Source organism: Apodemus sylvaticus, chromosome 12, assembly GCF_947179515.1.
Source record: "Apodemus sylvaticus chromosome 12, mApoSyl1.1, whole genome shotgun sequence".
Classification (NCBI taxonomy): domain Eukaryota; kingdom Metazoa; phylum Chordata; class Mammalia; order Rodentia; family Muridae; genus Apodemus; species Apodemus sylvaticus.
Window position 1 is genome coordinate 50,655,457 of NC_067483.1, and position 13,042 is coordinate 50,668,498.

Below are 13,042 nucleotides of genomic sequence, written 5' to 3' on the forward strand. Positions count from 1 at the left end.
GTAAAACCCAAAAGAAACATTATTATTGTTCATTTGCTGGGTTACAAATGTTTAGACTTCTTATTTTAAAAGTATTACTGGGTATGCCATTTTATATAGTCATTAACCAGCAGTGAGATCTGTCCTCACAGCTTTCAAACTTGTGGGTTGAATCCTACTAGAACTTAACTTTTAGATTCACCTGATCTTCCTATTTCTCACTAGCAGGGACTATAGACTTTTGCTACCAACCATTTGAATAACATACTAATCTGACATAAATGATACGTTTTGATTTGCAAAGCATGTTGAAATGTTTGTTTCTTTTTCCCCAAGAAAAAGCCCAATAACTTTTAAGCCAGAAGTGGCAAGATCTGATTTTCACCTTTTGCAAAAGAAAAATAGGGGATTTAGATAGGGATTAAAAGAACTTCTTAGGGAAATGTTGTAGCACATGCCTTTAATCCCAGCAGTGGGTAGGGAGGGACAGAGGCAGGCATACCCGGTTTTGGAGTCAGCCTGGCATATGTAGTGAGCTTCAGGCCAGGAGAAGCAAAAGGAAGTTCAGTTACAACTAGTATGAAAGTGGGATTTAAATGAGGGCTTTTTTTTTCTTATTGTTTTACTCCTGTCTAAGGTTAGGAGGGAATGGCTTTTAATAGTTACTATTAAATTCACTGAATTAAATTATAATTTTTTTATGTATTTGGATGCCCATGACAGTTTCCGCCATATATCTTTGTGAGGACAGAGCAGGAACAAAAAGTTAGACTTACAGAATGTGATCTGCTGACTACAATGCAAGATTTACATTTAAGATACCCATAACTTATTTTCATATAGATATCAGAGCTACTATTTTTAATATCAAATGAGAGTTAGACAAAGATGTCCAAATAAAGATAAAAATTTGGAAATAAAAAAAATATTTGGAAATCATCAACATACACATTTCTTGGGAAGGGGAGGGGTTCATGACAGGGGATCTCTGTGTAGCCCTGGCTGTCCTGGAACTCACCCAGATCAGTTGGCCTATGTCTACCAAGTGCTGGGATTACAGGCATATGTCACCACTGCCCAGCTCAGCATATACATTTTAAGCCAGAGGATAGTTAGAAGGATGGAGGAAGTCCTCCATCCAGCACATCGCTTACAAACTGAATAACTATTACCATGAAAAATTTTAATGAAATAGACAAAAGTAGTCTTCTCAATCGTACAGGAGTATATGAGACACACTAAAGATAAGCCATTTTAAGAATTCTAAATTATAAGCAATTTAAAGCTAGAAGGCTGAGTGAGCACAGTGGCATGCATCTTTAATCGCAAGTCAGAAAGCAGAGGAAGGTGACTGACTCTCTGGGAGGTCAAAGACACCGTGGTCTGCCAGGTGAGTTTTGCAGCTACACAGTTAAGACCCTATCTCAAAAAAATAATGAAAGAATAAAAATGAAATTCTAAATTGTTTTAAGATAATAAATAAAATAAAAAATATAATCTAGAAAAGCTAAATATGCATAGTGATGCATTTAAAAAGCAAAAGAAAGCTAAGTGATTTACTTGGGCTATAAAAATGAGATGACAGTGGGGTTGCGACTTAGTCAAGTCATTTCTAGATGAACTAGAAAACATGCAACCACTGATAGCTGGCTACTTTCCAAAAAAGACATGAAAATTTTTCAGTTAAATGCTTTATATCTAGGGATTTGCCTGGTACAGTATTACTCACGTTTGACAAAAGTAAGTTAAAAAGATGAATATAACTGTTCATATACGGAATTCTCTCCTTTAGGTCTCTATCTAAGTAGAGGCTAAGTGCTCCACTCCACACTTCCATATGCTCGGAACTCTACTTAAATAATAAAAACAATTCTATAATGCCCCACATATTACATAGTACACTGTTACCTGACATTGTTTTGTCATATTTTGTGTATTCTCCGGTCACCTCCCCACCCCGACCCCAATACTCCAGCTTTAAAAAATTGTGGAAGACCAGCTCTGGCAGTGTGTTCAGCAATCCAAGAGGAGATGTAGGGGGCCGGCCATGCAAGAGGAAGAGTAAAGAGCTTTGGGCGCCATGGAGCCATCGGTTAGTACAGCGGTGACAGCTGTGCACTCCTGAGAGGCACAGAGCACGCATGTTCTTATGGAGTTCACTGTGTGTTGCCCTCAAGGTCACACTTCCCTCATAATCTGAGGTGTATGACAACTCTAAGGGGTTTCTAGCCCCTCACTGGGCAGTATCAATGGCACTTACAATAATAATAGTGATATATCTTTTTCAAGCATTGCTGCTGGAGCAAAATAATGAATCAACCATCACCCTTAGAAAGAATTTAGAAATGCAGATTGTTAGTAAATTTAGGTTGTTTTTGTGGATTTGATGTAGAAAATCTTGAGTAATAACTTAAAAGTTCAGAAAGGCACATTCTTGATAGCTGAGTGAGGGAGTTTTGAGGTTAGTGACAGCCTGACTAGTACTAGATGGCATGTCTCTCTTGCTAAAGCTGGGATGGTGATCAAAGCCATGATTAATTTCTTGTACCCATTTTGCCCTAGACTTCCTGATACAATTTAATAAAAATTGGTAATACCTAAGTACACAGCCTTAAGATTTAAAGTAGAAATGACTGATTGCTTCTTTTATATATATATAAAAGTTTAGATTTGTGGTTCTTTTAGAATTTTTTATAAGATTGCCTTTTAAGATACATAATAAAATGAATGAACCTTTCTTTGTACCTACAAATTGCAGCCTGCCAGTAAGAAAATACCTTGCTTGCTTACACTCTGCTTAGACACGAAGGTAGTAAGTTCTTAGGATTAATTTGGTTTTCGCCTGTAAAATTAAAACATTTTGTCAGGAGCCATTATGGGACAAGCTAATAACTAGCAGGTGATCTTCCTGAGATTGGTCTGCTTTGGATTATTATATAATCTGTGTCAGGTTCACTCTTACTAGGCGAGGCCATAGGAGAATTCATTTTAGGAAATATTCCTGCTATTAATATGCTTTTCCCATTATTATTAAACATATATAATAATCACTAAGTAATAGCACACCCCTTTGGAGCAGATCTCTGCAGATCCACAAAGATGTACTGTCTTGTAGTGTTGCTATATAGACAAAAAGATGATTTAAGTCTTGATGATCCTATAAGAATTCCTAAAATTGTATCTGTGATTATTAAGCTCTTTTATAGTAGGATTACTATTAGGTCCTTTTCTGATAGTCAAAACTGCAATGAGAACCTGGCCAATCTCCCAAGTGTCACCAGCTAATTGCTCTTACATAGTAACCAGAGTTTCTCCTACTCAGAGCATATTGCAAGAGGTTGTAATATTAACCAAAGGTCACAAAGAGGAAACTAATGATATATTATAGGTGCTAGGACAGAAGATAAAATACTGACTGGGTTTATCTAAACAAAACTTCTAAATAACTTTGTTATGGTTTATATTTTTGGTTGTGAGCCTAGCCTTTAACAGATGAGCCATCTCTCCAGCTCTTAGTTATGATTTTAAACCTTCAGTGAACCTCTTGGGCTGTGACAGACGATGAATGATAGCCAGATTATTACTCCTAATGGATATGCATGTAAATATTCTCTGTTGTAAACTTCTATTTCAATTTATGATTTGATTTTTTTGTGCAAACTTGTGATGAATTTTTTTTAATTTTCTATATTCTTTGTTTACATTCCAAATGCTTTCCCTTTTCCCGGATCCCCCCTCCCCATTGGTCTCATAAGCCCTCTTCCCTCTGCTCATTTCCCAATCACCCCCTCCCATTTCCCTGTCCTGGTATTCCCCTACAATGCTGGATCAACTCTTTTCAGAACCTGGGCCCTCTCTTTCCCTCCTTGGGTATCATTTGATATGCTAACTGTGTAACATGAACTTTCTAATATATGATCTAAGATAGGATCATGTATTCTGAAAGATGTAGAAGTACTGAGGACAAAGAGATGAGGAGAATTTTCCCCCTTCCCTGTCTTTTTGCTTTTCCCCTTAGTTAGCTTTTATAGGAAACTTTTTACACCTTAGTAATAAACTCTATAATCACTTTCCAGTGTCCCTTTTCCTTCCTGTGACTTCCCACTAGCAGGCCACTAGGGCCGCAAAGTTACTGCTAAGATAGGACAAAGGTCACATTACTTCATCTCTGGCTGTTAGGCTATAGATGTGAATGTTTTTTATCCTTGGAAAGAGCAAGAAAGTTTTTAGGGTTTTTTTAAGAAGTTATCATCAGCATTTCAGTACAGTCAGAGAGCTACCCTCTATAGGCCAGGAGGCACCTGGCAACAAATTTTGGGAAACATGCTGGGGTTTTTTGTTTTGTTTTGTTTTTTACTTATATTCATTGTAATCATTCACTTAAACAAAAATAGAATGTAACCACATTGTAATTTTTATACTGTGTGAAAGATTTTGCTGGGGGATATAAGCTGTGGGAGAAAAAACATCAAGTTACTGGAGCTGTTGTTTTATCCACCAAGTGTGTGTTAGTGTGTGTCTGCTTTACATAATCGCCAAACCCACATCTCCTCCTTGGATTGCTGAACACACTGCCAGAGCTGGTGTCCAACAAAAAATAGCAAATGAACATGCCAAATCTTAAATAATATCCCTTCAAATTGGGAAATATCATGTAACAAACATTTCCATACAACAAGAGAGCTCACAAAAATAATGACCCTGACTTTGGATGGATGGATGGATGGATGGATGGATGGATGGATGGATGGATGGATGGATGGCAGTAGCATATCAGAGACACTATAAGATGCTTAGTTTAGACTAAATTTCTTCCAATAGTTAAACCTTCATTGTACTTGTGTAAAGCACATGAAAAAGCAGCATAAGATACTAAGAAGATTTCAGAACCTGATTACTTCACATTTGATTATGAAAACCATCTTCTTTTCAGAACCTGTTGTCTAACAAAATACCCTGGACAAGGACTGACAAGATGGCTCAGCAGAAAAAGGTGTCTCCTGCCCAATCTAACAACCAAAGTTCAGGGTCCAGAACTCACACAGCAAAAAGAGAAACCACTCCCCTAAACTGTCCTCTAACTTACATATGTGCTCTATGGAATGCACAGTGTACACAGACACAAGCTCACAAACATACTTACAATCTGACAGAGGCAGCCTACAGGAGAAAGGGTCTATTTTGGCTTACAGTTCCAAAGAGATCTGGCCCATTACTGCAGGAAAGCCATGACAGCAGGAAAGGGAAGCATGGAGGAGGAAGCAGGAGGTGAACACAAAACAGGGCCAGGAAAGGAATGCTCCAGGTTCATCCCCAGTCCCTTCCTCCACTTGTGACACTTCTATTTCCAAACAGCATCACTGGGTTGGGAAACAAGTATTCAGATACATGAAACTATTGGGACATTTCACACCCAATACCCCTTAACTTCCATTTCTACACACACACACACACTCTCTCTCTCTCTCTCTCTCTCTCTCTCTCTCTCTCTCTCTCTCTCAAGTAAAGTAATTTACTACATACATTTCTACTACATTTCCTTCTACTCTTTTGTATATAAAATGAGAGAATCCTCAAGGTGATTTTTTTTTACCTTGTCATTTCTGAATCTCTTAAGTAATCTTCATTAGAATGACATACCACAACTTCATATCCTTCCATCCTAAAAGAATATATATAACTGCTTCTCTAATGTCGCTATACTTTATGGACATTATTCTATGAATCCATTGTCTTCTGCCACTCTTTTTACTTTTCTTTCTTCTTCTTAGAAGGTTATCCTAATTCTGGCAAAGATTACACAGAAACGATAGGACTATACTATTAGTGTTTACATGGATCAGCAGAACTTGTGTTTTATGTACCGAGAAGAAAAGACAAGCTTTAAAACACATCGATAGTAACCTTGCCTCGCAACTACTTTAAAACGTGATCACAGAACTTCTCAGTGCCCAGCAGCACATGCTGAGCTTCTATAGGGAAAAGTAATCCACACAACAGGACTGAACACAATCCTTATAACAGGACTGAACACAGAACAAACAATTGTTGAATAAAGACATAAATATAGCCTTTGAAACAAATCTGAACCAAAACCAAAATATCACCATAAAAATGTCCTTTAACTTTTCAATTACATCAAATTACTCAATTACTCAAAATGTCCTCCACAGTATAAGTTTGTATGTTATTGTTACAGTGTCACATAACTTATTTTGTTGATTTCTATGATTCTGTCAACTTGACAAGATCTAGAATCACCTAAGACACAAGGTTCCAGTCATGTCTGAGACTGTCTAGATTATGCTAGCCTCTGGAATTGTCTGTGACAGATTGTGTAAATCACATTAATCACTACATTCAAGCAGACGGCTAACGGAGATAACTCCTCATCTCCCTCTGCTTCCTGACCGTGATGCAATGTGCTCAGCTTCCTCAAGAATTTCCCTTGATAATGAACTGTACCTTTAAATTTTGGATGAAAATAAAGCCTTCCTTTTATAAATTGCTTTTGCCAGATATTTTGTGATATAAACAAATAAGTAATCAAGTCTTTAACTCAAATTGAGGAAATCATAGTCTAGTAAATAATATTAAAAATATAGATTTTAGATTTTAAAGATTCTGTAGAACTATACAGAATTTCTTTATGTTTTTCTGCTATAAATAAAAAAGATTAACTATGCTGGGCAAGCTTTAATAAGCATTTTGTGTATATCACCATAGTTTTACACCTGCTTACAAAATGCTGATGACTAAAATCAGCATTGAAGAGAAATGGCCTTTTGGTGTATTTTAAGTAAAACAATATTTTCTTCAGATTACTACACATCAAAAACATGACCATTTAGGGAAAAAAAATCAAAGTTATATATATTTTTACCTGGTCTAGGTACAGGCTGGGCTGCAGGAGTTTGAGTCTTACGGGCAGATGCACCTTCCTTTAAAAGATAAAAATTGATGTATGACACCACATCAAAGTTCATTAAATAACAAACACTTTAAAGAAATTTCATTAAGCTCTCCCATTCAGTTAGTTTCCCATTTGGCCAAGGCCTATAAGTTTAAAAAATAAAGTTAAATAAGTAAAATATTTAATAAGAGGCTGAGAAAGGGAGACTGCTTTGTGTCTGAGAACAGCTGGTGCTATATATAGTAAGTTATAGGCTATTCTGAGCAACTTTTGAGATCCTGTCTCAAAAAGTCCCCAACCCTAAAAAATTTACCAGTGCCATAGCCAGAGCTGCTGCTGATGGCAGTCTTATCTTGACAAAATAGATCCTAAAACCATGAAGCAAAATAAGCAAGCAAACAAAAGCCCTCTTTTCATACTATTTAAAAAGAAAATATACTAATGAGAATGAACAGTGTTACCAATGAACTACTACTAAAGGGAAGTAATATTTTTAATTATTTGTTTGCTATAAAAAAAATCAGTATTTTCAAAAACCCGCATTACTTGATTTTTGTAACTCTTGAAGCCTATTTTCAATGAAGGACCGGGGATTAAGCTTAAGGCCATATACACATCAGACACAACCTATCCTTTTTCCTATAAAAATGGCAAAATGGATAAATGACACATAAAAGGATGTAATAACCCTGTGGTGGTTTGAATGTGCTCGGCTCAGGGAGTGACACTAGGTATGTCTTCTAGCTAGCTACCTTTGGAACAGGAAGCAGAACTATCAGCTCCTCCAGTGCCATATGTGCCTGGCTACTGCCATACTTCCTGCCATAATGATAATGAACTGAACCTCTGAACCTGTAAGCAAGCCCAAATTAAATGTTATCCTTCAAGAGTTACCATGGTCACAGTGTCTCTTCATAGCAATGAAACCCTAAAAAAGATAGAAGTTGGTACCAGGAGTGGGGTATTGCTGTGATAGACCTGACCATGCTTTTGTTTGGAAGAATGTAGATTTGGGGACTTTGAATGTGGAAAGAAGTGGATCTTTAAGTAGGACTTAATGGGCTATCCTAGAAGGAATATGGAAGAATTTGTTGCTGAGGGTGATTTGAACTGTGAAAGCCTGGCTCCATAGGTTTCAGAGAAGAATTTTATACACGGCTAAGAAACTGTTCTTATGGTATTTTGGTAAGGAATGTGGCTGGTTTTTGCCACTGTCCAAAGGGTCTTCCTGAGTCTAAGGTGAAGAGATTTAGATTAATTGCTTTGACAAAGGAAGTCTCAAAACAGTCTGGTATAAATTCTGTTATGTGGTTTATGAGCAAGAGTGAGCCTTATGAGTGAAAATGAGCAAGCTTCAAAAATAAAAGTACAAAATGTATGGTCCAAAGAATAAAGGGGCACTGTGCCATGAAGTAGATCGGAGGAGCTGAATCCTATGTTCAGTGAGATAAAGAGATTAAGAGAGTGGTGACTTTGGGATAAGATGTCATCCAGACAAGCTGGTTGTTTATATATTTGCCATTGAACATGGAATAGTTATATCTAGGCATTATTATCTGGTTATTGCTTTCATTTGGACTTTTAATCTGGAATGAACTACAATCCAGAAATGGGGGACACAGGCTTTTGATCCAGATCTTGAATAGTGATCATGAAAAGCCTAGGTCCAGGAACGGTGTATTACAAGCCTTTGACCCCAGGAGATAGAGGCAAGCAGATCTCTGAGTTCAAGGCCAGCCTGGTGCAGAGCAAGTTCCAAGTAAAAAAAAGCTTGGTCTAGCTTGGTCTACACACATTTAATACCAGCATTCAAGTGACAAAGTCATGTAGATCTGTGTTTTCAAGGTCAATCTACAAAGCAAGTTCCAGGACAGCCAAGCTTAGACAATGAAGAAGTTGGAAAACTGGAAAGCTGGTGATAAGATAACAGAACAAGGTGGGCCATGTTCCAGCCTTAACAAGCAGTAGGACTCGGCACCTTTGGCCATGTAGCACTGGCCGTAGAGTCCAGAATAGAAGGGACTACTGGGTCAACTGATGCTGGTTAGCTAGAGCTAAGAAATTAGTGATTAATTTCTAGTCCCTAGATAACTATGTAAAATAATAATTTTCAAATAAACATGATGAAAATCAGACCTGTTTCAGAAAGCTGAAATAAGTAGTAAATATAGGAGCCATACCAAAACACAAAAAGAAAGGAGACCAATGTAGCAAGACTGGATTTAGGGCTCCCTTCTTGTGTTATTCAACTCCAACTGCTCAGTGTTTGAAGGGTTCTACCCCCAATTCTTGTCAATCTTTTTAAAATCAAGGATATATGATGAAACTTACACATAACAATAAACGGATGATTCCCAAAGTTACTGCTATTTTATAACATGAAAACAATTCACTCTGAGAATAAAGGACACTTTTTGTATATTTAGTAGAAATGAGAAATTAGATAGAATTACAAACCCCTTCTATAAATGTCAATTCCTTAAGGGCTAATTATAGACATGTCTAGGAAATCCCAAAAAAATAAAATAAAATAAACAAACAACAAAAAAGCCAGTTCTATAGCTTGGGTCAAATGTCTAAAGTAATGGATACCTTCTCTCCCTCTTAGGCCTAAGTTATAAAAAAATAAAAACAGACCTACGTAAGCAATACTTATATACCACTTATAAGTATAAAACCTAGCAAGGCAACTGCCCGTGTGCAGAATTTGACAAAAGAAACCTGCCACATTTATAGAATTGATACTGCTATAGACTATGGGTATTTTGAAGTTGGACAAATTGTACCTTTTCATTATCCTATGGCTAGATATGGCTCCCTATACACTCATGTGTTTGAACAAGCCTATGGGGGCCAGGGAGTGGCGCGATTTGGAAGCTTAGCCTTGTTGGAATAGGTGTGTCACTATGGGCATTGGCTTAAGACTCTCACCCTAGCTGGCTGAAGTCACTCTTCCACTAGCCACCTTTAGATGAAGATCTCAGCTCCTCCTACATCATGTCTGCCTGGATGTTGTGCCCTGCGCCGCACGCCCCCCCCCCCCCCCCCCCCGCCTTGATGACAGTGTACTGAACCTCTGAACCTGTAAGCAGCCCCAATTAAATGTTGTCCTTCCCTTGGTCATGGTGTCTGTTCACAGCAGTACACACTATCTGTGGTCTGTGAAAATGGATGGAATCTGTATCCCTAAAATATATAGCATAAGCTCTAAAACCATATAGTTACTGTCTCTAGGGGAAATGTTAGTTCTGGTCATTTAATAAAAAAAAAAAAAAGGTAACAAAAATACCTGCCCCAGTGCTCGCCTAGAAACAAAGATGTCCAAATGCCCAGGCACTTAGAAAAGTATACCAGAGAAGGATTTCTGAGTCTCTAATGCTTAAAAATCCTATTTGATGGCATTTTAATAAATCATTTTTAAAATATTAAAAATTATTAGAAGTGATAGACTTCAGCTCATCACTACACTTATTTAAATACACATCTGCAATATATAATATATATAAATTATTTTCAATACAATAAACCAAATTTCCAATGTTATCTCTACCTAAGACTTTTAGTCAAAATGCAATCAATCCTATAGAACTATTCACTAATCATCAAGAAAATCTATACATGTTTGTTATATCTAGTATATCACTTTTAATTCTGCGATACACATAATTTTGCATGAAAAATTTTAATGTTGATAACAAGAAAGTGATTTAAAATTAAATTTATTACTTTCAAGAACACTAAAAACTGCACAGAGCAAAAGAGTAGGCAGTATCTCAACATTAAGTAATCCACGGCAACTGCAACTGATTGAGATAAGCTCTAGAAAAGAGGGAAGGAAATCTAAGTTACAGACAATAGATAATGAGGGAGTTTAACTAGACTAGCAAATCAGAACAATCAGACATAAACTTTAAGAGCAGAAATGCACTGAAAGAGTTAATTTACACCAACTTACATGTAAAAGCTTTTATTACTTCTGCTCTACAAAAGCTTGTAAGGAACATGAAAGCATCCAGCACAGAAAATATTTAGAAAACCTGTGCATAAGTTCAAATAAAGATTAAAAAAAACATAACTTCCATTTCATCATAATACTTGTATTTGTTCTGAATAAATATAATGAATCACACAGAAGGAAGATTTCTAAGCTTTTCCCTACCTTGGGTTTTTTAGTCAAAATGAACGCAAACAATCACGTGAGACTCAGCCAAGCAGTGACGTTAAATTCTGCTCTGTCAGAGACAGCATCTGTCAAGCCCACATTTAAACTGCTGCCTGCCTGTGCAGCACAGAAGAACCGTGCATTTCACATTACAGACTAAAACCCCAGGAAAACTGCTCAAAAAAATCCTTCCTGCAGCTGCCAGGCAACCACGCCGGAGAGAGGCAAAGCTTTTTTTTTTCCCCAATGAAACTGAAACACTAAACCCCAGCTCTGCTGCTTAACATTGCAGCTCAGCACTATTACTAGAAATATGGATACTGAGAAGAGAATACAGCACTGCATTGTCCAGCCGGGAATACAGCAGATGTAACGAGCTTCAATGCATCAACTGTCGGAAAGAGTCAACTGTGCACCAAATACAACAGACAACTACAGCTCTTTTGTTTAATGAAAGAGAGAAAATGAAAGAAAGGAAAAATCTCTGAAGACTAGGATATAGACATATGAATAAGAAGGGTAACTTGAAGACACCCAGACAGATGGACACTTTGGATACTGTGAAAAGCAATCACAGGAGGCAGACTGTTGGGGGATGTGCGCATGTTCAATAGCATCGTTTTTTGCTGAAGTGATGGCGTGCCAAAACTATTTTCAGTAGACATAATCCTCTCCATCTAATGGTCTGACCAAGAAAGAAAGGTATGTTGCTGTCTTGTGTACGATGTTTATTAAGTGGGTTTTAATTTCATATCCCTACAGGCACTAATACACTTGATAAACAAGTTTATACAGTTCACTGCCCTTGAAACTACGAAAGGGTTTCTAAATATTTGATTTTAAATTTGCCTTTTCTATTAGAGAAGCTGTCGTTGGTTTGTTCAATTAAAACTGTAGCTGAGAAAAATTCTGCAGGATTGTAACATTAAGAGGAAAATCAAATAGTAACTAGATTTACTGAAAAGGTTCTCTGAGAAATTAAACTAAAAGGAAAAAGAGCTCTCTTGCCCTTTTGAAAAAAGAAAAAAAAAAAAAAACAGCAATCCTTTAGCAAATTAGGTCAAATTGATTCCTTATCTAATAAATTAAAGCAAGTTCTTTAAAATGGTTATCAAGAAACAGTGGAGTAAAATTATAGTAAATAGCATGAAATATGATCTTAATATCGAGATATTTTTGGAAAATCCTTTCAAAACAAAATCTCAACAGTTCATAGGAATATCTTCTAATATCTATCTCTTCAGATTGAGATAGCGAATACAATTCATCAGTACATCAGCAAATTTGAACTGTTACTGAGCTACGAGGAGATACTACCAGTTAAAACATTAGCCGTCAGGTTAAACGCTAGTGAGTTCATGCAAAGCATAAACCACCACAGCAGTCAGTCACATGTTCTTACAGTAGCAAGGAATACAACTTTAAACAAAGAGATATCAATAGTTGCTCTAAATACATTAGTGAAACAGGGAGCTTTTAAGTAATAGAGTGATTCTAAATAATCACGTGTAAGACTGTTCCTGGAGGTAATTATAAAAGTGAAATAAAAACTTTAGCATAAAACAGTTTAATATGAAACAGCCATTAATAATGGTCAAATACAAGGTCAAATAATGCCAACAGTGGGCTTCTAGGCTTTATTTACATGTAATAATGACCTGCCTGGTGCCTCTCCATGTTTCTATAGGACAGAAATGAACTATCCTGGGGACAATCAATTTTAGAGGACTCAGGGCTCGGGGACTCAAAGATATTCCCAAAATTTTACAAACCTTTTAAGTACTCTGATTCTCCCTCTCACTTTCATAAAACTTACTATCCTACTAACAATCATGAAAAGCAAATAAATAAATAAATAAATAAATAAATAAATAAATCTATGAAAGCACTGTGTTGTAAAATTAAGATTGAATGAGTGTATTAGACTTCATCATATATCAATATCGATTCCCAAACATAACTAAGTATCTTTAATCCGATAAAGACTA

The 13,042-nt window shown here is 36.6% G+C and overlaps 1 protein-coding gene across 1 annotated transcript in view; it reads right to left on the bottom strand.

The window, feature by feature from the left end:
- Cdc73 (cell division cycle 73) overlaps nt 1-13,042 on the bottom strand; it is a 109,519-nt gene that overhangs the window by 36,666 nt on the left and 59,811 nt on the right. The window contains exon 11 of the mRNA XM_052199861.1: nt 6,863-6,920. Within this exon, the coding sequence (XP_052055821.1) occupies nt 6,863-6,920 (58 nt within the window). The remainder of the gene's footprint in view (nt 1-6,862; nt 6,921-13,042) is intronic.